Source organism: Macrotis lagotis, chromosome 4, assembly GCF_037893015.1.
Source record: "Macrotis lagotis isolate mMagLag1 chromosome 4, bilby.v1.9.chrom.fasta, whole genome shotgun sequence".
Lineage (NCBI taxonomy): Eukaryota > Metazoa > Chordata > Mammalia > Peramelemorphia > Peramelidae > Macrotis > Macrotis lagotis.
Genome location: NC_133661.1, coordinates 130,031,344 through 130,055,347, shown reverse-complemented (window position 1 = coordinate 130,055,347; position 24,004 = coordinate 130,031,344). Strand labels below are relative to the sequence as shown.

Below are 24,004 nucleotides of genomic sequence, written 5' to 3'. Positions count from 1 at the left end.
GACAAGCTATCAACTTGTCTTTGTTCCTTCAATTGATAGATATCTGGAATGTTCCCAAGGTACCTTACCATGAGGCTGTGGATAGAGTACCAGACCTGGAGTCAGGAAAACTCATCTTAATGTGTTCAAATTTGGTCTTGGGCAATTCATTTAATCTTGTTTGTCTCAGTTTCCTCAATTGTAAAATAGCACCTACCTTCAGAGGTAGTAAAGCCCCAGTGTGTGATATATAATAGATAATATATACATGCTTATTTTTTCCCTTCCCCTCTCTGGATGCTATCTAGTTTAATCAAATGTGTTTCTTAAAATGTGGTGACTAAGTATGACAAAGTGTTCTCAATATGATCTAACTTAGATAAGAGTACAGCAGGACTCTGAGAGCTTCTTAGTTTACACATAATTCTTCTTGTAACAGCCTGAATCCACATTAGCTTTTCTAGCTACTATATTAATTGTATAATTGACATATTGAGCTTCTCTCAAATGCTTTTAAAAATATAAGCTGTCATCTAGTCAAACTTATTCTGTCTTGTATTTGTGAAATTGTTTTTTGTAACACAATATATAGCTTTCTACTTATTTCATCATCTTCAGTTTGGGCCAGTGTTAAATGCTGACTTTGTCATCATGTAATCCATTTTGGTCACAATATATAGTATAGAGTAATAAAATAAAAGAAATTTGGAAAGGGATGTGAGAACTAGTAGGTGGAAAGTCTTAAAGGTCAAATGTCACCAGAGTACTAAAGAAGTCCATGAAACAAACAAACAAACAAACAAAAAAAAAAAACTAAGAATACTTGCTCTTTAGAATGAATTAAAGAACCATTAAAGGTTTTAGATAAATACTAATTGTACATGCTTGCATCATGCTAATATAATGGAACTGGTTATCTTGCCCAAATTAATTTTCAAATCAAGTATCATGCCAGTTTGGTTTCCATGGGTCTTTGTTTTGATTTAGACAAAATAAAATTCACCTATAAAAATGTCAAACATCTCAAGGGGAATAATAAAAATAAAGAGGAATGAAGAGTATCTAGTAGTAACAGACCTCAAACTATAATATTGAGCAATAATAATCAAAATAATATGGTATTGGTTAAAAATAGAAAAGTTAATCATTTGAACACATTAGATGTTCTAGACTCAGAATCTATAGGATATAATCGAATAGTTGTTCTATAACCTGAAGGATACTTATTATTGGGATAAGGACTCCCTATCTGACAAAAACTTATGGGGAAACTGAACAAACTATTTGGTAGAAATTAGATTTAGACCTGTAATATCTCTCTCATATGATACAGTAAACTCCAAAGGAAAAATTGACCTAAATATAAAAGTTCATTAAAAATATTAGAAGAGGAAAGAAAAGATAACTTTCACAATTAGAGATAAACTTAGGAAAGTGATATAGTCTGATTTGTGCTTTAGGTATACTATCAACCACACTAAATGGTGCTTGTGATCAATATCTTTCTTCTTAAAGTTTTAGTTGTTAACAAGGACCTGCACAACTTTTTATTCCATTCACGGATCTTAGAATCTACCAACAGTCTCCTCTTCTAAAATTTAGGGGAACGAGAAATCATAAAGTTATCATTTTGTAACCTGTATTGATGAGTTATAGGAGTAGATCTCCATTTGGATAATAGGATCATAGATTTAAAGCTGAACCTTGTAGGACAGCTAATCTAGCTCCTTCATTTTACAGTTAAGAAAAGAGAGAAGTGACTTATCCAGCAATATGTGACTATTAATTGTGAGAATTGGGATTTAAACTTAGATCTTCCTGACTCCAGATCTATTCATTATGCTGTGTTGATTCTCTAGATGACAGGGGCCCAGTATGAAAATACTGGGACAGGCCATAATTGGAGCCTATTGGTGTGCTTTCTGGCTTCTAAACTGTCTTGGTGGCTGAAATGAAATAATATAGCATGTGAGAAGTAGCTTTAGTAAAAGTTAAATGTGCAACTTAAATGCAAATGCAGAACTGAGTGAGGAGAATCTGAGATGTCTAAAGTAAACACCAGAGATAGGATGTTGTTGAGAAAACAGGAGGTTGGGGCAAATCTATCTACCACATCAGCAATTCTGAAATAGGGCAGAGGAGGATTGGAGTGTTTAGCATACACAGTTTACACCTCTTAATAGCTTAGTTTACCTATCAGTATGAACCAAGTCTGGTTATTCTTCACATTTAAGTGTGATGCCCTTGATTTTGCCATCCGTACATACAGGATGTGGCTGAAAATACTGATGCATGCCTTGATATCCTTTTCATCCAGAATGCATGCAGAATCTGACCTCTGGTTTGAGGCTTGGCCACCGTTTGCATTCTGGCTTTGTTTCTTTGCAGTCAATAGTCAAAAACCAGAGTTGCCTGCTTTTCTTCTTGCCAACTGATTATTGATTATGATGAGAAACTACATGTTACTTAACTGAAGTTTTATGATCTTCTTAGACTCTTTAAAGAAATATAAGTGAGGGGCAGCCAGGTGGCACAGTAGATAAAGCACCGGACCTGATCAGGGGTACCTGGGTTCAAATCCTGTCTCAGACACTTAATATTACCTAGCTGTATGGCCTTGGGCAAGCCACTTAACACCATTTGCCTTGCAAAAAAACCAAAAAAAAAATATAAGTGAAACTATCAGGAAGGGTACTAACCCCATGGGTCATCATTTGCTCTTTTATACTTTTCCATGTACATGGTGGCATCAAGCAGGTAAGTATTCATTAAGCTGGTACTTATGGATAAGGTGCTATTATCAGTTTGGCACCTTATCATGGAGAATGTATTGGCAATGGAAGAGACTGAATGTAAAATAACAAATTAAAAAGTCTTTGAATTAGAGTTGGTGAGAGGTGATAAGGACCTGAAGGAGGGTAATGGTAGTTTGAATGCTTAGATAGGGATGAGCACAAACTCTAGTGCCATCATTTAGGAGACATTAGTCATTTTGAGATCTGTATTTTAATTTAAAGTATTTTCATACTTAAAAATTTAGACTTGCAGAAAAAGTAAGGAGGAATAAAACTTGCTTTCAAACACAATGGAGCTTTTTAAATTTAATTTGAGAGTAACTTGATATTACTCTCCAATATTTTTCCCCCCTAACAGTTCTGAATTCAGGTAGAAGTCTTTTGAATGGCAAGATCCAACTTATCAAGAATACACATTGACCCCATATTCTATTGGACCTTTTTCTCCATGGCTTTGGGGTTTTTTAGGGGTTTTTTTCCAAGGCAATGGCTAGGTAATTATTAACTGTCTGAGGTCGGATTTGAACCCAGGTACTCCTGACTCCAAGGCTGGTGCTCTATTCACTGCACACCTAGCTGCCCCTTCTCCATGGCTTTGAAAGCATTTTTCAGACCTTGTCTAAAGTACAATTATATGTGTCTGTTTTTCAGCAGGCATTGGGAAGAAAAAAAAAATTAGATCAAGGTTAATAAAGTATGTAGTATTGTGTCAGTTTTGTGTTTTTGCCTAGGGCAGTCACTTCACTTTTCAATTCTCTGTGCAGATTTTAAAGACTGTAAATTGCAGATAAAGTTCTATTCTTCATTGCTGAAGGAAGATTTCACCACACCATCGAAATTGTAGGTCAGGTCCCCATCACTGCCACTATGTTCCAAGTTCCAGGGATACAAAGTCAAAATGAAAACCAGTCTCCCTCCTTAAGAGTGCAGTTTATAAATTTTGATTCAGTAGAGATCATGAATAAATAAGTATATAAAGAATTTTTTTCCCATAAGCAGTGGCATGTTAACCAATCCTTAATTGAAGCTAGTTATACTTAGGGGCAGTAGTAGAAATAGTATCTTCTCCAGCCTGTACAAAGGTATGGAATTAGATGATTGAATTCCTAGTTCAAGAAATATCAAGACTGAAATGTAGAATACCTGAATTAAATGAAAGAAGCCAGGAAAGTTAGGCCTTAATTAAATTGTACAAAGGAATTTTTGCCAAATTGAGGAGTTTTAATTTATCCTAAACATAGTAAGTAGCAATGAAAATTTTTTGAGAAGGAGTGTGATATGGTCACAGTAATGCTTCAGAAAAATGACTTTGTCAATTGGGGGAGAATGAAATATAAGGTAAAAGACTAGAAATGAGGAATTTAATTAGAAGATTAATGCATTCTTCTAAGCAAAAGATGTTAAAGACCTGAACTAGGATGGGGGTCATGTGAATTCAGAGAAGGGGATCGATAGATTGTATGGTATGGATGTAGAATCAATCAGAATTTATGATTTATTAGAAGCAAGAAATAGATAGTAGTGGGAAAGTCAAGAATTGCTTTGAGTTTGTAAACCTATACGATCAGATGATAGTGCTAAATTTCAACAAAAGCAGAATACGGAGAGGGGACAAGTTAGAAGGGACAGTAAGAACTGTTTAAGAAAGATAGTGAGTTTGAGATAACTATGCATTGTCTACCAAAAGATATCTAAATAGGCAGCTTGTGGTATAGGACTGAAACCCAGGGGAGAGAGTAAGCCTAAATAAATAGATCTGAAGAATAAAGATAATAATCTTGACCCTTGGGAACTGGTGAGATCACCAGTAAGAAGAGAGAAAAGTAGATGAAGACAGAGCCTTAGAAGACTCTTACGTTTAGAGGTTCTAGGTTTGCATGATGGTGATTGAGACAGGTCCTGAGGAGTGGTCAGACAGAAAAGAGGAGCAGCAGCAAAGAGAGGTATCCCTTTCTTGTATATACAGGAAGACTAGAATAATCTGTCTAGAGCATTTCATTTCAACAAATCCCATCTTTCCATGAGACCTAAAGGAAAAATTTAAACAAAATCAGAGCATTGTTGTACATGCTTGTTGTGGGAGTAGGAAGAGAGTTGAGGATCAGTTAGCTTTGTGAGTGGAGAGGGCATCATAAGGTAGTGAAGAATTCTGGATTTAAAGTCAGAGGATCTGGGCTTGAATTTTGGTTCTCCCCTTTGCTGTTTGTGTGACCTTGGTCCAGATAATTTATAAAATGAAAGGTCAGAGTAGATTAGGCCTCAGGGCCATTCTAATTCTAATTGGGTGGTTCTATTGGGTATTATCTGGTACTGGTACAGATGGATTAGTTTCTTCTGCACCTGTTTACCCTAAGCCATCCATGTCCATGCGTAAAGGCTCTGCTCATGATACATGAAGCCTTCTTTGGATTCCTTTAATATGTCATGGATACTAGTTTTGGAGCAGAAGATATCCATCTTTATTACTATTTCTACATGATTAGCACACCTCCTTTTCCAGTCATGTATATCCTTTCATAAGAGTCCAAGCTACTCACACAATAGAATTTCATCCTGAAACTAAATTAACTAGATTGATCTTACATCTGCTGTATCCCTGCTTCTCCCACCTAAATCTTTCTAGCTTTTTTTAAACATGAAGAGCCATTTTTGTATATGAATAATTAAAGAACTTTATAAGAGTCTTAAGAGAAAGTACTCATCTGGGAGTCAGAGACTAGCCTCAGAAGTTTCTCAGAAGTATAAACAGAAAGCTTTTCTTCATGTGGAAACTACTATGAGACACACAGCTGTGTATCCTCTTGTGTCGGATACTATCAGAATTCACAACAGATAAATAAACAATGAAACCATTCAAGAAATAGTCAGAAGTGTTTATTTTTTAACAAGTATAAAGAAAAAGGAACACAATTAAATTATCTGCTGAACTAAGTTGTTTTTAGCTACATATTTTTGTTATTGTTGTTGCTATTTTTCTTTTTTCCTATCACTATTGTAGATTGCCTAAGAAGTGTACTATTATAATATAGTGTTAAAAATAAAAATCCAGACCCGGGTCCATGTGTCAGAGAAACTGGAACCTTATACAAAATATAATGTGTCTTGAACTATTGAGGGGCATTTAAAAGAGCCAAAATATAAATAACATGATTTAAAGTGATAACTTTAACCTAGGACCTATAATGAAATCTGTCAGTTACCAGTTGTGTGATTTTGGACAAATCAGTGAACTTTCTGGTTCTGTAGGTAATATAGCAGAGTTCGAGCCAATGATCAGCAAGTTTCTTTCAGACTTGTTCATTTCAGTATTATACTTTTGAGGGTGGGGTGGGGGAACCATAAGTGTTAGAGAGAGGGATGGGAACAATACCATTTTTTTAAATCTTTGTGTCCACAACACCATGGCACAGTGTTTCTCTTAGTGGGAACAAATTTTTGTTGAATTGAAGTAAATCATTTATGAAGTACACATATTTGAAAGGGTTGTGATCTACTCAGATGGCAGGAATGCCAAAATCAAGCAATCCCAGTTCCATGGAAATTTTTGATATAAAAAAATTCCTAGGCAACCATGGATCAGAACTGAAGCAAGTGGTTGCAAAATTGCTAAATAGTGAATAACTTCTCAGAATCCACAAAAGATGTCCATTGCCCTTTTGCATTTCTTTTCACTTTTCTCATAAGGAGCTGAAATTAAGTACTTGTAGATAGATTATTTAGGAATTCTGTTTCTATTAGAAGAAATAACTGGAAAACTTGTGAATGAGGCTTAGGAGGCTACATTGTGGTTTATATAAATTGATACTCAATCCAAAGTTCCTGAGGAAAATGTCTAGAATGATTGAAGGTGATACCCTGAAGGCCCAGTCATGAGCCAATCTCTCGCTGCTTAAGAAGGGTTTTTTCTTAGAAACTCCCATTTTCTACAGATACCATGTGCAACTCACTGTGTTAATTGCTAGGGATAAAAGGGGAGGAGATGGGCAGTTGCAACCCTCAAGTTTATAAATTTCTACTGGGGGATACAAAATTTAATCAGATAAGTTTATACCTGAGTATGGGAGGTGTAGTGAATGTTTTACAATTAGAAGTTTCACCACCATGTACTCTCTGAGGCAGAAGGGAAGAAAGGTTAAAGACCTGAAAGTGTAAAATAGTAATACTTAGCCATTCCCAAAGAAGAGAAGGCTGTTTTAAAGGTGGAAGTCCATGGGCCCTAAGTTTCTTCTGGTTCTCCTCACAAATCTCTCTGAACCATAGGAAGGAGTGAAAGAATCCATCCAACATGAGTTCTTTGCATTTACCAAAAGGAAATAAGAGCTGGTCACCACTAATGGTTCCCATGTGATCTAGAATGCCACATGAGCAACCCTCCTTTTGTTCACGATCTGCCTTTGCACAATTTTCCTTTGTTTTGCTGTGCTGTATTAAATTACTCTGATGTTTTACAGTTAAAGTCCTCAAGCAAGTTAACATGGAATATTGAAAGTATCTTCAATATTGGCTCATCACTAGATCCTAGAACACTAATGACTGCTTTTTGTGGAGATTATCTCTCAGTGATGTTTATGCAATACCTCTTGTCTCCACCATACTGTTCTAGAAACTATTGGGATTGATAGGAAAACATAGAATCTGTGGTTGGTGGAGGAGACAGTGATTGCCACTCTTTCCATTTTTATGTCTTAGGTAATGCTATCGATGTAGGCTTAAGAGAGGTCTATTTGGACTTTCATGCCAGAGATTCTGGTACTTCAAATACAGATTTCTCCCCATCCTGATGTTTTAGTCCATAAACGCATGCTTCCCTGAACAAAATTGCTTTTGATGCAAATTTAAATGGTTCTTTCATTTCTATCTGCATGGTGTAGTGAAAACTACTAGATTTCAAGTAAGAGAATCTCAGTGCAACTTAATGTTTGACATTTTATTAACTAGGTGTTCTGGGGTATGTCCATTAATTGATCAGGGACTCAGTTTCCTTATCCACAAAATGAAAGGATTGTACTTAAATGGGACTCTTCTTTCCAGTTCTAGAACTAATGACTAAATATCATCAAGAAAGGCCATACCCCTTCTTAGGTGACTGAGTTCATTAAATAACTTGGAATTGCTCAGCTTTTTTTGTTAGTTCATTGACCTGGCCTCTGTGGTAAAGCAAAACTTTTAATACTGGAACATCCTAAAGGTCTCTCTTAAGAACTTTAGAATTGAGTGTACATCATGGGAGACACTGGCACAGGACCACCCAACCTGGTGTGCCCTCATCAGAGGGGGTGCTGTGCTCTATTACCAAGGCACAATTGAAGCAACTCAAAAGAAATGTGACATACATAAGTTTAAAATACACCCACCAGGTGCTCACATGGACTATTTATGCCCATTCTGTGATAAAGTATTCTGAGTTCATATTGGTCTGATAACTACAATCAGATACACTGTAATTTGTCTCAAACATAGTGATGTCACTTTGATCTTCATCAATAATGAAGGACAAGAACCAGGTAGACTTGACTCTGAGAATCTAAACTCATGCTTCAGATAAAATTGATGCCCAGGTCTCTCCATTTTTACACATGGGATAACACATATAAAGTGCTTTGCCAACCTAAAATGTTATATAAATACCAACGATTACTACTAGTTATTGTTCAAGTTGAAGCTTGCTAGGTTAGTACAGAAGCCTCTTTGATATTTCATTTCAGGGTGGGGTAAGCCTTTGTGGTCCTCCATCCGGCTCTTCAGATATAGATTGGTTTCCTCTGACCTTCATATCAGCAATTTTGAGTTGTTCACTTCTTGTTCAGAGGGCAACCTCTGAAGATTCAAGGCAGTATATCCCCAATTGTGTTCCATTAAACTATGAGCTAAAGTTCTGTGAAGAGATTTCTGTGCTGGTCCTATTTCTCCCTGAAACATTAAATTTGAAATTTTTATTTTTTGATCTAAGCCTATGATTTCATTATGTAGGAAATTCCCAGTGAGGAAAAAATCCTCTATCAATGTGGATCTCCAGCTCTTCTGCAGTTATCATCTTAGTTTTTGTGTTTTACCCAAGGTTCACTTAACCAAGATGTCAGAGGGTGCCCAATTAGATGTAACTATGGAATGATATGTCCACAGTGCTTTTGTGGTATTTATTTTTATTATGAAATAGGCTTACTTTCCATGATTTTTATTAATGCCAAGAGGGATAAAAAAAACAAACCACATTGTGTTTTACATGAATGAATTTCAAGCCCTCAAAACATTCCATAAACAAAGAGTTAAGAAAATATTACTTTGAAAAGTTAGAATAGTCTTATCTATGAACCATTATTAAACATCAATTTTAAAAGACATTGGAAACTAATGACACTGACATCTTTTGTTCTGGTGAATAAGAAAGTATAATGCTTCAGGTAAAAAAAAATCCATCAGCTTTTCCTTTCTGTCTTTTTTACCCTTATTCTCCTTCCCTCTACATTTCTTTTTTTCTTTCCTTCCTTCTTGTACTGCCCAGCCTCCCCCTCCCATTACTATTCCTTTGTTTCTCACCCTACTCCCAGTATCATCACTCCTTTCTTTTCTATCATTACCCAGTTTTTTTCTCTTTTTCTCTCCCTCTTCAACTGGCTGTCGTAGAGAACTGAAATACATAATATACATATTTATACAATGCATGTTGTGTGTATATATTTTAGAATGATATTTATTGAATAAAGTTTTAAGGTTTCTGTTCTAATTTAAGTTTTTTAAAGTATCTTTCTCACCCAAAATTAATTTTAAAAATACATGACCTTAATGAATATTTCTCCTTGAAGCCAGTGTTCCCTATTCCTCTTTTTGGAGCAGCCTCTTCTTATTGTGATGGAGCCAAATGAAATTATAAACTAGTAATATGCAGATATTTTCTTCTTTTAATTTGAAACATTGGTTTTCCCCAGAACCACAGTCTTAAAATCCCCTTCTTCAAATTTGACTCATTCTGGGATGGGTTGGGGGGGGGGGGGAATTGTGAGTCGAGGCTTGATACAGACTAAATTTCCAGATCTGAAATGAACACTTGATTACTTTGTATGAATACTAAGAATCCAGAGTGATTCCTTTAATAACTGGAAGCTTTTCTCCCCTCAAAAGTGGAACAAGTTCTCTACTTTGGAATTCATATTATAAATCATATGTTGTTTTGAATCCTGTTGAGTAATTTGCATTCCAGCAATTATATTCCCAAATATTCTCCGAGGATTTCTTTCCCATTTCCTATCAGTTTAGATGCTTCTTTAGCATAATGACCATGTGTTTCTTATCCTTATATTTCCTCTACCTCCTTTTGTAAATGTACTTTAACATAGTAGTAGGCATTTAATAAATGTTTGGATGGTTGGATAAATGGTTGATTATATGCTGCCATAATTCCAATTCCTCTCCTGCATCTGGGGAGAAAAGTATTAGCTCTCTTTGTAGTAGCCTCCTTACCTAGATGACAGATAAAATAATTTAAACAAAGAATAAAACAACACTAAAATTGTATTGAGGTTTCACTCCTGATTATCATAAGCCTTTTTAAAAAATTAATATTGCTAGAAGTAAATATTATGTATTTCCTTGTTATTACATTTTCACTATTACTCTTGTCACATTTGTTGGTATACAAGTGTACTTGAAGAAAATTTGATATTCAAAGTCTTTAAATTATAATTAGAAAAGGCTATTAAAACAATTATCCACTTTATAAAAGTATTTGTATAAAAGTTCTGTTACAGGATGTGCAGAAAGGTTCTTCAATGCATCTAAAACATCTCATTTTTTAAAAATTAACTTGCTATTGGGGGTGGCTAGGTGGCGTAGTGGATAAAGCACTGGCCCTGGAGTCAGGAGTACCTGGGTACAAATCCGGTCTCAGACACTTAATAATTACCTAGCTGTGTGGCCTTGGGCAAGGCACTTAATCCCCATTTGCCTTGCAAAAACCTAAAAAAAATTAACTTGATATTAATTCATCTATTAAATGTAATGGGTCTCCTACTTCACATAAAGTATTGTGCTAGTTGCTGTAATTGTTTACAAATTTTCAGGAATATATTATTGCACTGAATAAAGAAATTCAGTATCACCCAAAGAACAGTTCATTAAGCAGTGCCTGCCACTTGCTTAACAAACAAGGTCCAAGCTTCTCAGGAGGCAAAGATCCAGAACTTTGGGGATTTTTAGCCAGTTTAATATACTGTTTGGAGGGAATGAAAAACAGGATGAAAGGGTTAAGATAGTTTCTTATTGGAGGAATGGATTGGGAGATAAGTAGGAAGAACTGAGAATACAAGGAAATAGGGTTTTTTGTGATATTCTTTAAGTTGGATGATTTGTCAGGCAAGGAATAATCTTGTGACTTCTCTAAACTCAAGTGACTTTGAGATTTAACTTCACAGAAAATGAGAGAGATAGTTGTTGATCCTGGAGTTGAGAGAACCTGAGTTCAAATATTGCCTTGAACACATTAACTGTGTGATCTGAGACACTTAACCTCTGTTTGCCTCAGTTTCCTGAACTGCAAAATGGAGAGGATGATGATGATAGTAGCACCTATCTCTCAGGGTTATTGTGAGGATCAAATGAAATAAAATTTATCTTAACTCTTCATTTAAAATATATTATCTTTCTAGAGACAAAAAAGATTACTCTCGAATATGGACATTTTATAACAAATATATATATATATATACATACATACATACATATAAATATACATATATTTCAATATAATTGATTTCCATTGTAATTTTAGATATTTCTTATGCTTTTAAAATCATTATTCTGAAAAAAGCCCCATACAGCTTACCAAACTTCATATGATTAAGATTCATAATACAAAGATTAATGCCTCCTGTAATAATAATAATGTTGATGATAGATAATATTTATATTGTACCTACTATGTGCCAAATCCTGTGTTAAATACTTTACAAATAATATGTCACTTGGTCCTCACTTCCCTGAGAGGGAAGTGCTCTTACCTTTTTTTTGTAACCAAAGAAGCTGACAGAGGTTAAGTGACTTGCCCAAGGTCATATAGCTAGTAAAAGTGTCTGGGGTCAAATTTGAACTCAGGTCTTCCTGGCTCCAGGTTCTATATGTTTATCTCCTTTGCTAACTAGGTGAAGTCTTAAATTTTTTACAAAAAGTTTTTGAAGGCTGGGCAAAGGAGAAGAGAGTTAGTTTCATTTTCATCCTTGTTAGTCCTTGTTGACTATCATCAGCAATTTCTATTTAGGGACAAAACAGTTGTAGGCTCATGATGTGGTGGAGAGTCCTAGCTTTGTCACCAATCCCTAGGATGGAAACCCAGCTTGGACATGTACTAAATAAGCATGTTTCTCAGATTACATGCAGGTGTACTTGCATGTTGTCCTTGTGCAGAACTTTGTTGACAAATGAACTCCTCCCACAAGAACCAGCACAAGTCTTGCCTCCCAACTTGACCATTTCTGCTTTTGAATCTTCTTGTGTAAGCTCCTGTGATACATAGAACTATATAGTGTTAAAAAGCTGAAGAAAGCAATACTTTGGTATATGTGCATTTTAAGTGTGTCTTTGTTTTTGCTGAGGCCAATTTTCCTGTCAACATCCCCTGGACTAGTTTATTATTTTGAACCAGTTAAATTTGTAATACATAGGGGTAAAGGAACATTGGTAAACCTTGTATCAGTGCCTTTGTTTTGTTCTTGATGTAATGGCTAGAGTGCACAAACATTTTTTTGGTGGTATTATGTGCGCTTGAGTTTTTGGCAGACTATTGTAAACACTTTAATTATATGCTTTGAATCAGCATTTTCCCATTGTTATTTGGTCCTGTGATGGCAACAGTGCCTTCCCCAAGGCTGGATTTCTTGTTCCATCTTAGAATATGTAGTTGAGCTCTACAGGCAGGTATAATATGAGTAGTACAAAATGCTCTTTCCCTTTAATTAGCTCAATATAGTTACTTAAGAATAGCCCCAAAGTCTTATGAGTTCCCTTCCAACTCCTAAGTGCTCTAATCATTAAGAAAGTTTATTCCATCTGAAAATTTGATTTAGAACTTGTAATTTTTAATGCTTACAGATTAAATGTGTTGATTTGTTGACATTCAGTAACTGTGCTTTTATCTTTTTGAAGGAAGGGTTTGAGCTATAGAAAAGATGAAGCAGTATACAACAAAATGTTGGGGTTTTTGCTTGGGAGAAGATGAATGAATGGGGTGTTGGGAGGTCTTTGTTTTGTTTTTTTACTTTGCTTTTTGTTTTAGCAATAATCTTTGAGTTAGGATATAAAATTAGGATTTGACTGTTGAAGTCTATGACTTGGTTTATTTCTACTTTGACCCTCTTTCTCAAAATGAATTTTACCCTATTGCTTACCCACTCTTGGTTTTACTGAGGCTCAGTATTCATATTTGCTTTCCTTGAATACAGGCTTGTCTGTTTTATCCATTACATCATTTTAATGAAGCTTTTTTTTTTCTTGAGATCTTTTCATTCTGGGTTGTAGCAAAAGGAAAGGTATTACAGGTCAAAATTTAAATTTTAAACAACCACTTTGTTATCTACTTTATTGTCCAGGACTCGATTTCTTTCTCTCTTTTCCCTCAGATAAACCGGGAAAGCTGGTGTACAATAGAGCCATGCCCAGATCCATCATTGTTGGCTTCCAAACAGAACCCAGGTAAGCAGTACTTCTGTGTCTGATGATTTTATTTGAATAGCTGATAAAAGAAATAGTTAACTTGTTCACCAAATCTCTCTCTAAATACAAAATACTTTAGTTTGGATCTTAATTCTCCTTCTATGTAACACTTCCACACAAAAAAAGGAGTGGAACTATGTAATTTGAGGATGTTTTGTTGTACTCATCTTTGCCACTTGAGGACTTGAGGATGAGCACATATAATTACTCAGCTTGACTTCTACAATAATAAATTTCACACATGTCTTTTATGAGTCATTGCAAGTCTGTTGAAGCCAAATGTGTAAAACAAATACACGGTTTGGACCGTTTTAGTTAGGGTGGAGTAATGGCGTATACAGAGAGAAAAGTAAATCCTTGTAGTCATTAAAAACTATGCTAGCACTGCCCAAACTTCAGCGTTTTCCTGATAATTTAAAATATTGATAATTGATCAGTGATTTAAAACAGTATATTTTACTATAAGACAATGTAATATAGTAATATAAATGTTAGCGTACTAAGCATATGACTTATGATTAGAAAACCGAGCTTCTAATCTAGACTCAACGACTGACTCATTCCGTGACATAGTGTACATCCCTCAAATTCAGTGTCCCCCATCTATAATGTGTTACCAGCTTATCTCATTGGGATGGGGTTAGGATGAAATATGCCACATGAATTATGGTAAATTAGAATTTGAACTGAATTTAGCTCTTTTTGAGTACTCTTAAATTATTGTAACCTTCATTCGTTTCTCCTTTTATGCATGATATGTTTTAAGAATGACTGACTGCATCCCTACCATATTCTAGGACCCTACCTGCCCTTGATGTTTCCTCCAGTTTCAGAACAGCAAAATCTTCCCCAATGCAAACAATGCTGCACATTTCTCTCCCATGTTCATTTCCTCAACAAATACAGATTAATCAGTTACTGTATAAAAGACATTATATTAAATTTTGAAGGAATATGCATAGATAAATAATATATAACACTAGAATTAAGTTTTACCTCAATATGTGTTTAGTTGTATATTTGAGAAAGCTGATCATCTTTCCTAAAACCAGATTTTGATTATTTTCCAGATTTGCCTTCCAGCTTAGCAAAAATTTTAAGTGTGAATTTTTTTTCTGAATTTCATTGCTTCAGGCACCTACATTATAAATCCAGAGTATTTTTGCTTCAGTTTTGTAGGTAAAAGTTGGCAGGTTTTTTTTTAATTTTTTAAATTTGGTTAAACATTTCCAAATACATTTTAATCAAGTTCAGGCCTCACTTGAGATTTTTGTGAGCAACAAGGTCGACACATCTACTCTATAGAATCTGAAAGAAACTTTTTATCCTTAGTATATAAAATAACTAAATGTACCATAAATATAAGATCTAGTTATAGTTACACACAGTGGTTGGGCAATGGGAATTACCAGTTCTCTTGCCACTATCAAGATGCTATCCATATGACCAGAGAATCAATAAAAATTTCAAATTTGAAAGCTATCTCAACAGCAATCTTGTCAAATCAGCCCATTTCTGAGAAAGAATCACTTTTGTAATTTCTTAACAAGTGGTCTTGTAGCCTTTGCTTAAGAATCTTCATTCTACTTTTGGACCTCTCTGATTATTAAGAAATTTTTTCCTTATATCAAGCCTAAATTTGTTTTTTGACAACTTCCACCCATTGTCATTAGTTCTGCCCTTTCTGATCAAGTACAACAAATCTAAAAGACTGCCTCTTTCTCTTGATAACTCTTAACTTCCTGAGGATAACCATCGTGACTGATCAGAGTTCAAGAAGCAAATTTTCTTCAAATTAAATACTCTTCATTCTCTGGTAAATGCTTATGGAAGGAAATAAAGGACCTTTCTAATCCTGACTTGTCCTCCTCGAATACTCTCCATCTTGAACACTTACCATGTCAGTGTCATTCTGAAAGTGAGGCACTCAGAACTGAGCGACATTATTAAAGGGTGACCTGCTCTGCCCACAGTAAACCCAAAATTATCTCACTGCCTGAAGATAGCTCCCCCCTCCCCCCTCCCCCCTCCCCCCAGGCTTTTTTAATAACAACATACTCAACAGTCACATTTAACTGTTCATTCCAGATGTGTATTAGACCACAATACCTGGAAAATTTCCAGATTCTATGTATCAGACATGAAGGGAAGATTAATAAACTGTTCTTTAATTTTTGGAAACTTTTATCATGTGATTTAGGGTGTGGTTGGATTTTCCTTTTACCTCTTTCCCATCCTCCTGGTTCGGTTTGTTACAATTTTGTTAACCCACTCAATGTGCCCTTTTTGACCCATACTTGGCTTCATGGTCCATTTTAATGCCTACTTGGATTTATTTTCTGCGGGAGGAGCCTCTACCAACCATGAATCTGGAACTTCCTTGTGAATTTTCCATCAAAACTTCACTGAGCTGGTTTCTGTTTCAGTCTGGAATTTGGACGTGGTTTGTTAGGCAGCCAGAGGGATTGTGAGCAGCGAGGCATAGTTGCTGTTACAGCCTTTTCTTTTTCTTGGCCTTTCTATCCCCCTCCCTACTCCCCATTTTTCCTCCACTGTAGACTAGAGGTTCAGATTTTCCAAGTGAGAAAAAGGGTGGAAAGACCACACCCATTAATGCGCCTTGAATCTAGTACACAGTCTGGATTCTGTGAGACATGAATGATTTGTTGAATATGAATGTTTCCAATTAGCCTTCTGCCAACAGAAGGCAAAGTAGTTTCTTTTGGGGTATGGTATCACATGCAGAAATAGTTAGTAGTTGGATGGGAACTTGGGGTTTGATTTTTTTACTGAAATTTTACTTTGAATTTGAAATTTTTTCTACCAGATTTCATTATTCTCTTATACTTTGTTCATGCTTCCTTTAGCTCTTCCTAAGATCTCAGTATTTTCCAGACATCAATAGACTTAGCAAGCAGGTGGTTTGAGGAGGGAAGAAAGGCAGGCCAAGGCTGTGTGCTAAATCTCAGGATTGATATGTAGCCACTTACTGACTTAATTTTCTTTCACCTCCTGGTGACATGTCACAGAAGGGGGTTAGAAAATGAGCATTCCTTTTAAGACCTTCTTTGGCTGTATATTTTTATATCTATCACACACCCCTTTCCTAGACAGTAAAGTCCATGAAAGTAGAGGTCCTGTCATTTTAGTTCAGAAGACATTTATTAATGTCTCTTTGTACAAAGCACAGTTGCTAGGTGTTGACGATGCAAAGACAAAAACAGAAGTCTTTACCTTCATGGAGCTTACATTCTACTGGAAGGAGTATAGCATATACACAAGGTAAAAGTAAATCCAAGTGGTAAGAAGAGTAAGATCTTATTTATAGAGAAACCACATCCACCTAGCTCAGTTTAGTAAAAGTTTGTTGAATTGAAATACAAAAGGAACTTGTTTCAGTGTTTGACCCTAATTCCAAAACCATAAAGCCATCATCTTTTCAGTAACACTCTTGACAGCTCAAGTTTTTGCTGGAACACTACTGATGATAAGTTAACTATTAAGCAAAACTGTTGATCAATAATTATTTCAAAACTGTGAATATGTATTAGACATTTATGCCCCACTACTTGATCTTGCCCTCTGGGACCTTCTAAGAAGGATGAGATGGAAAAGCATGAAGGATAGCCTGCATAAAAATACAAAGGAAAGCTATGAAATCTTTTATACAGCAACAAATGTTTCATACGAGCAATAGTTGTCAGGAGCATAGATTTAATGAGGAAGTAGGCTATAACCAGATTGTGAACATCTTTAAAATGTCATATAGAGCAGGTAATATGCTCTCCCAAGGCAATATGGAGCCATTGAATTTTCAGAGCAGAGAATTGGCTGTTTTGCAAGCGATGTGTATTGCACTGAGGAAAGGTTAGATGCAGTGTTGAGAAACCAGTTAGGAGAATAATGCAGTAGTCCAAGGTAAAGCAACTCATTCTATTGTTCTTTCTATTTGGGATGATAGTTCTGTCATCTGGATCATCACAAAGTGAGATTACTCCTTCTTCTACAAGATAGTTTATGACATGTTTTCAGACCCCTTACTTATCTGACCACTCACTTCAAGAGAGTGAATAACTTGCCATTTCTTCTAATTTAAAAATTGGTGGCAAGTTTTTAATATAGTATCCAAATGTGATCTGACTATGCAGAACACCACAGATCTATTCTCTAGAGATATCATATGTCTAGTAATTTAACTTTGTTGGTCTAACACCTACATTCAAAACTATTAGCCTCATTATAAATATTGTTGAACCAACCATCATATTCACTTACTCTCTATATTGTCACCCAATTTAGAAAAAAATATTTTATGTAACTTCTTCTAGATTACTGATTTAAAAAAACAAACAGTAATATATATTAAATAGTATAGAGACTATAACAGGAGCCTGCAACAGACTCCATATTCTAGATTGACGGTAACCCATTTACATTCTTTGTGTACAATTATGCAACTAACTCTGAAACCCATCTAACCATATTATCATTCAACCCACATTTTCTCTCATAGTAGTATCAGAAAAGATTGAAATAAGTTACTAAAAACCAGTTACATACCTTGACATTCCTTTTTCTAACACTCTCATAATTATCCAAAATCAAAATCCTTTAAGTAGTAATAGTGCCTGACAGTCATTTTTAAGGGACAAGTAGAGTTTTTCATTTAATTTTCCAAAAACATGATCCAATAGACCATAGGAAAAAATGAAATATTCACCAGATATTTTTATTAGCTACAAAAACTAATAATCGCATTTTAAAATTAGAATTTACTTTTTAGATTCTTCATTATTCATCCTTTTAAATATTTCAATTATCTAGAAAATCCTAATAAGGGGCCAGTTTATAGTAGATCTTAAAGTACTTAAATATGTGAATTACTAATATGAATTAGTTTATGATTTGGTGCCAAATTCCATAATAATGGCATTTTTATCCTTGGTTACAAGGAGATTACTCTAGTCCAGAGGAGGGAGGCACTCATGTGTAGTAGACTATTTCTCAAAAGTTGAGTAGGTCTTCTAAGTCACATTTTTCTCTTTTGCATGCAGACAAAAAGTTTTCTGCAGCCTCTTAAATGTCCTAGAGTGACTCTAGTGGTATAAACAGGGAGAATTTAAAAAAAACAGCTGTAGTTCTTGTCCAGTTGCATTGAGATTATAAAACAGAAAACTTTAACTCTGCCTATATTTCCTTTATAGTCTTTTTGCTTGTCTACCATGTATAAGCAGACTGCTGGTGTAAAGAAAAGACTGCTTTTTAGCACTCAGAAAAGTTGTGTTGAATAAACTATACATAATTTTTTTTTTGTTTGTTTTTTTGCAGAATGCGAGAACTTCTTGGAAGTTGGATTGGGTGGAGAGTGCTCCTCATCCCAGGGTGTACTTAAAAGACAATCTGGCAGTGATTCTGACCTCTTCCCTTCACCCAGTGATGAAATAGATGACAGCATTATCTTTACAAAGGTATATTTGGCTTTCTCCCTTGGTCAAGGCTGCTCTTGTTTTGGTAATTGTGGCTCAGTCCTGCCAGTCATAACTAGTCGTCTTTTACCCCTTTCTCCAAACTCCAAGCTTAAATTTAAGAACTCACCTTAAACTATTGCTCCCTTCTGTTTTATACAAAATCATGGCTACTTACTTTCAGGTTTTGAAGCATACATTGAACTTTAAGCAAATGGAAGTTCCTTTTGCTTAAATTCTGACAGATGACAATAAACACTTTCCAGTGAGTAAGAAGAGACCACAGCCTAGACTAAATGATGTCATGTACTATAAATTGGTCATAGTGTCATTTCTGATGAATGTGGTTGGACCTAGAGCTTCCTCCTGACCTTAGTGATATCATCCTTCCTTACCCAGCTTCTTAATGGGAACCTTCAGACTCACCAAGGGGGAACTTTACCCGCCTGCTGCAGCTGAGGCAGAAGATAGGGCTACCCCTGCAGAGTCCATGTGCAGTATTAACAGGAATCATGAAACCAGTGTTTACATGTAATTTGAAGCTTCACCTAATGAAAGGGGTGGTTTGCTTGCGTTTGCTTGAATCTAACTGAAAAGATTCTATTTTGTTTCTTTAAGAGAGAAGCTTAAGCAAAAGCTTTCCCACACTAAGCATAGCAACCTAGCAGTAGTTTTTGGTTTTGTGCCAGGGGTGTGTGTGTGTGTGTGTGTGTGTGTGTGTGTGTGTGTGTGTGTGTGTGTGTAAGAAAAAAAATTGGTTGCTCTGGTATAATATGTATAAAATGTTGCCTCCCTCTTTTATAATGCCTAATACAACTGCCTGATAAGGGCTATTAAATTAATCCTTATTCTGGGCAATGTGTCAAGATGACTGTGAGTCAGGAAGGCCTTAACAAGTTCTATAGGTTCTGTTCTGGAATTTATCTGGACCTTTGGGGAACTTACTTTCCCTATCAATCTATTCTGTTCCCAGTTTTGTTCACTCCCACATTTACAGCCTGTTTCCTATTCCACATTCTTCACCTTGTTTCTTTGATTGTCCAGTTATTTCCAAAGAGTTCTGGAGATTTAAAGTGGAAACTTCAAAACTATTAATAATATTTTCCAGAATGACTTGTCATAAAGATTGACTTTCCTTTTATGAAACAAATCTTTATGTCAGAAAACTTTTCCTCCCTTGATTTTTGAGGAGAGGAAAACTGACAAAATCCAAAGGTGTTTTTCTATTATGACTTTGAGTTTCTAAATACTGGGACTTTCAAAGGTCTCTAACAAATACCTGAAAAAAAACTCTCATTCTGAAGAGGAATGCCTTTCTGAGTGATATATTAATTTCTGAAATGATACTGATGTTAACTAATCTTTTGTTTTGTTTAGTTTTTTTACAAGACTGTTGGGTTGACTTGCCCAAGGTTTCACAGTTAGGTAATTATTATGTGTCTGAGACCAAATTTGAACTCAGGTCCTCCTGACTCTGGGGCTGAAGCTGCCCTTAATCTTTATAATTTTTAATGAATTTTTAACTATCCTCATTCCCTCTCTAATTCGTGACATCAAAATATCATATAACTCATGTACATAGTGCTTTTTTTTTTGCAAGGCAAATGGGGTTAAGTGGTTTGCCCAAGGCCACACAGCTAGGTAATTATTAAGTGTCTGAGGCCAGATTTGAACTCAGGTACTCCTGACTCCAGGGCCAGTGCTTTATCCACTGTGCCACCTAGCCACCCCTAGATAGTGCTTTTTAATAGCCTCCTGGTGAAATAGGTAACTCAAATCAGTGTTATTTTAATTAGAATCTAAAGCTCAAAGAGTAATGTTAAGTGACTTGCTTATGATCATATAGTGAATAAGTGATAAGCTGAGACTTGTATTCCTAGTCCTCTGACTTTAAGCTTGGTGCTCTATCCACTACAGTGGTCTGATTTTTAAAATTGCCTTTTTTTTATATATGCATAGTCCCAAATCTCTGCAAATTGACAGTGAAGTCTGGTTATTGAGCTGTACATTTGGCCCAGACAAAGATACATATGTGATTTTCATTAACCTTTACGTCAGCTGCCAAAGTTCTATGGCCTTTGCTGATGTTGGCAAGCTTATTGGGATAAATAAACTGATGCAATTTTTAAAATGTGAAAATCAGCAAACTTTCTACATACATAAAATCAAATTACATAGGAACAGTTTTAAACTTTGGGGAACTTCTCCCCCTTTTGGCATTATATTCCAAATGATCTGAAAAGATACAAATTGAACCATCCCTTTGTTTGTTTTTTTTTCCAGGTTACTCCAAAATATAGGAGAGTCAGAATGCAAGCAGTCTTCTGATAGATCTTTGATCTCACTTTGAGATTTTTAAAATTTATCTAGAATTGAGATTTTAAAATTTACATAGGAATAGAAGTGTTTTGTGCTTTTGGCTTCTAGCTTGTCTTCCTGAATGATTTCGAAAAGCATTACACTAGTACACAGATCACCAGTTCCTTATTCAGAGGCTCTCTTCAGAGATGAAATCATTTTAAATTTGTCTAAACAATGAGCACTAAGATTCTGGCAGAATTTATTCCCATGATCCAGTCATCTTCCTTCTTGCCTTAAAACAGTCTCTAGACTAGGCATTGCAACACCCTCTTCTGTGAGCCATTAGGTCACTTCCTGCAGACATTTGTTTGAGTTGAGCCTTAAAAGGTGGGGGTGGGGGTGGGGGTGGGGATGTTACTGGTTTATTTTTGTTGTTGTTGTTTTTGTTTTACACAAATCTCTAATGGATATCAGGTTTTTTTCACTTTAACCATTTATTCCCTAATTGGTCTGACTGATAAATACAGTTCTTTAGGATTGAAGTCTCTTTCTTTTTTACTTAGGTCAGCAAGATAGTTAACTTTTCACAGAGCTATTGCATCTTATATTTAAAGCTGGAAAAGAAGGGTATTCAGAAGAAATCTACTCCAGAATCCTTCATTTTAGAGATGAGGAAACCGAGGTTTTGAGATTTAAGTGATGTGCCCAAAATCATACAGATTATAGCAGAGCTTGGACCCTAGTCCCCTCTATGAAAATATAATACCCTTTTCATTGTGGTGATGGTAGATGGTAGTCTAAACCATATAGGAAAAAGAATTAATAGAATCCACTATGTTTACACTAAAAGCAGGGGCTAGATGAAATGAGCCAATACTTCTCCTCACATAGACTGAAATATTAACTTTTTTGATAGCTAACTTGTTATTTAGTTCACAGCCCACTAAGATCCTAGGTATTTTTCAAATTAACTGCTGTATATTCTCAATTTACTCTCCTTGGTGAGCTGACTTTTGATTTTAATTTTTGATTTTTTTTAATTTTTAAATTTTTTTATTTTTGTACAAATGATATTTTTATACATTACTAAAATATTCTTGTTTCAGTGTAAACACAATACCCCCTCCACCCAAAAAATATAGACCCTCATGAGAAATAAAGGAAAGAGAAAACAAATGTGCTTCAGTCTGTCTTCCAACACCACCAGCTCTGTCTCCAGTGGATCACATTCTTTATGATAAGTCCATCACAGAAGCTTCTTCCATATTTTTCCACCCTTGCTGTTGATGATCACAACTCCCTCCATTTGTACTTCCCCACTACCATATACTGTATTTTCTCTTTCCTTTCACTCTGTCCCTCTTCTAAAATGTGCTTTAGGGTAGCTGAGTGGCACAGCAGATTGATCACTGGCCCTGGGGCCAAAAAGCCCTGAGCCCACATACCACCTCTAACATCCAGCAACCACCTGACCCCTAGAAGTAAATCCTAGAAGTAAAATACAAAGTAACATAGAAAATGTGTTATATCTGACCACTCCCCCCCCATCCAACCTCTCCTCCATCATTCACATCCCCTCCTTTCCCCTGTCCCCCTTCTCTCCTTTTTACTCTCGATGTCTATACCCCATTGAGTGTATATGCTGTTTTCCTCTCTCAGCCACCTTTGATGAGACTGAAGGTTTCCTCATTCCCCCTCGCCTTCCTCCTCCCTTTCATATCATTGCAATAGCTCATTGTAAATATATATATATATATATACATATCTTTTATATGAAATATCTTAGCCTATTCCACCTCTCCTTTCTCTTACTCCCAGTACATTTCCCTTTTAGCCATTGACTCCATTTTTACAATATATTTTATCTTCAAATTCCATTCTCTCCTGTGCTTCATCTATAAAAGCTCCTTCTACTTGCTCTATTAAATGATAAATTTCTTATGAGTATTCTTAGGATTTTTCTATGCAGGAATACATGTAGTCCATCATCATTAAGTCCCTCCTATTTTACCCTTCTCCTCCACTCTCTGTGCTTCACCTGTGTCCGTATTTGAAGGTCAAACTTTCTGTTCAACTCTGGTTGTTTCAACAGGAACAATTGAAATTCCCCTGGTTCATTGAAAATCCATCTTTCACCTGGAAGAGGATGTTCAGTTTTGTTGGGTAATTGATTCTTGGTTGCATTCCAAACTCTTTTACCTTTCAGAATATTATATTCCAAGTCCTACGAGCCCTTAATGTAGTTGCTGCTATATCCTGTGTGATCCTGCCTGCAGCTCCATGATATTTGAATTGTGTCCTTCTGACTGCCTGTATATTTTCTCTGTGACTTTGGAGTTCTGAAGCTTGGTTATAATATTTCTAGGGGTTGTTTTTCTTGGATCTCTTTCTGGGGGAGATTGGTGGATTCTCTCAATTTCTATTTTGCACTCTGCTTCTAGGATATCTAGGCAATTTTCCTGTAGGAATTCTTTAAAAATGAGGTCAAGGCTCTATTCTTGATCACGACTTTCAGGTATCCCAATAATTTTTAAATTATGTTTCCTGAATTTGTTTGCCCAGATCAGTTTTTTTTTCAATGAGATGTTTCACTTTTTTTTCTTTAGGTTTTTCCAAGGCAATGGGGTTAAAGTGGCTTTCCCAAGGCCACACAGCTAGGTAATTACTAAGTTTCTGAGGCCAGATTTGAATTCAGATACTCCTAGGGCCAGGACCTGTGCTCTATCCACTGCACCACCTAGACACCCCTTGTTTCACATTTTC

General features: G+C 35.7%; 1 protein-coding gene and 1 long non-coding RNA gene across 3 annotated transcripts in view; one reads left to right on the top strand and one right to left on the bottom strand.

Annotated features, from left to right (window-relative positions):
• The window catches only part of AKAP13 (A-kinase anchoring protein 13), a 129,952-nt gene that overhangs the window by 13,859 nt on the left and 92,089 nt on the right, over nucleotides 1-24,004 (top strand). For both annotated transcript variants that reach the window (XM_074234143.1, XM_074234144.1), the window contains exons 2-3: nucleotides 13,382-13,454; nucleotides 18,804-18,943. In XM_074234143.1, coding sequence (XP_074090244.1) covers nucleotides 13,382-13,454; nucleotides 18,804-18,943 — 213 coding nt within the window. The remainder of the gene's footprint in view (nucleotides 1-13,381; nucleotides 13,455-18,803; nucleotides 18,944-24,004) is intronic.
• LOC141521515 (uncharacterized) lies at nucleotides 13,096-15,463 on the bottom strand. Its single transcript, XR_012477960.1, has 3 exons — nucleotides 15,373-15,463; nucleotides 14,281-14,393; nucleotides 13,096-13,494 (listed from the first exon to the last, which is right to left on the bottom strand). It is a non-coding gene; the product is annotated as an uncharacterized LOC141521515 (long non-coding RNA).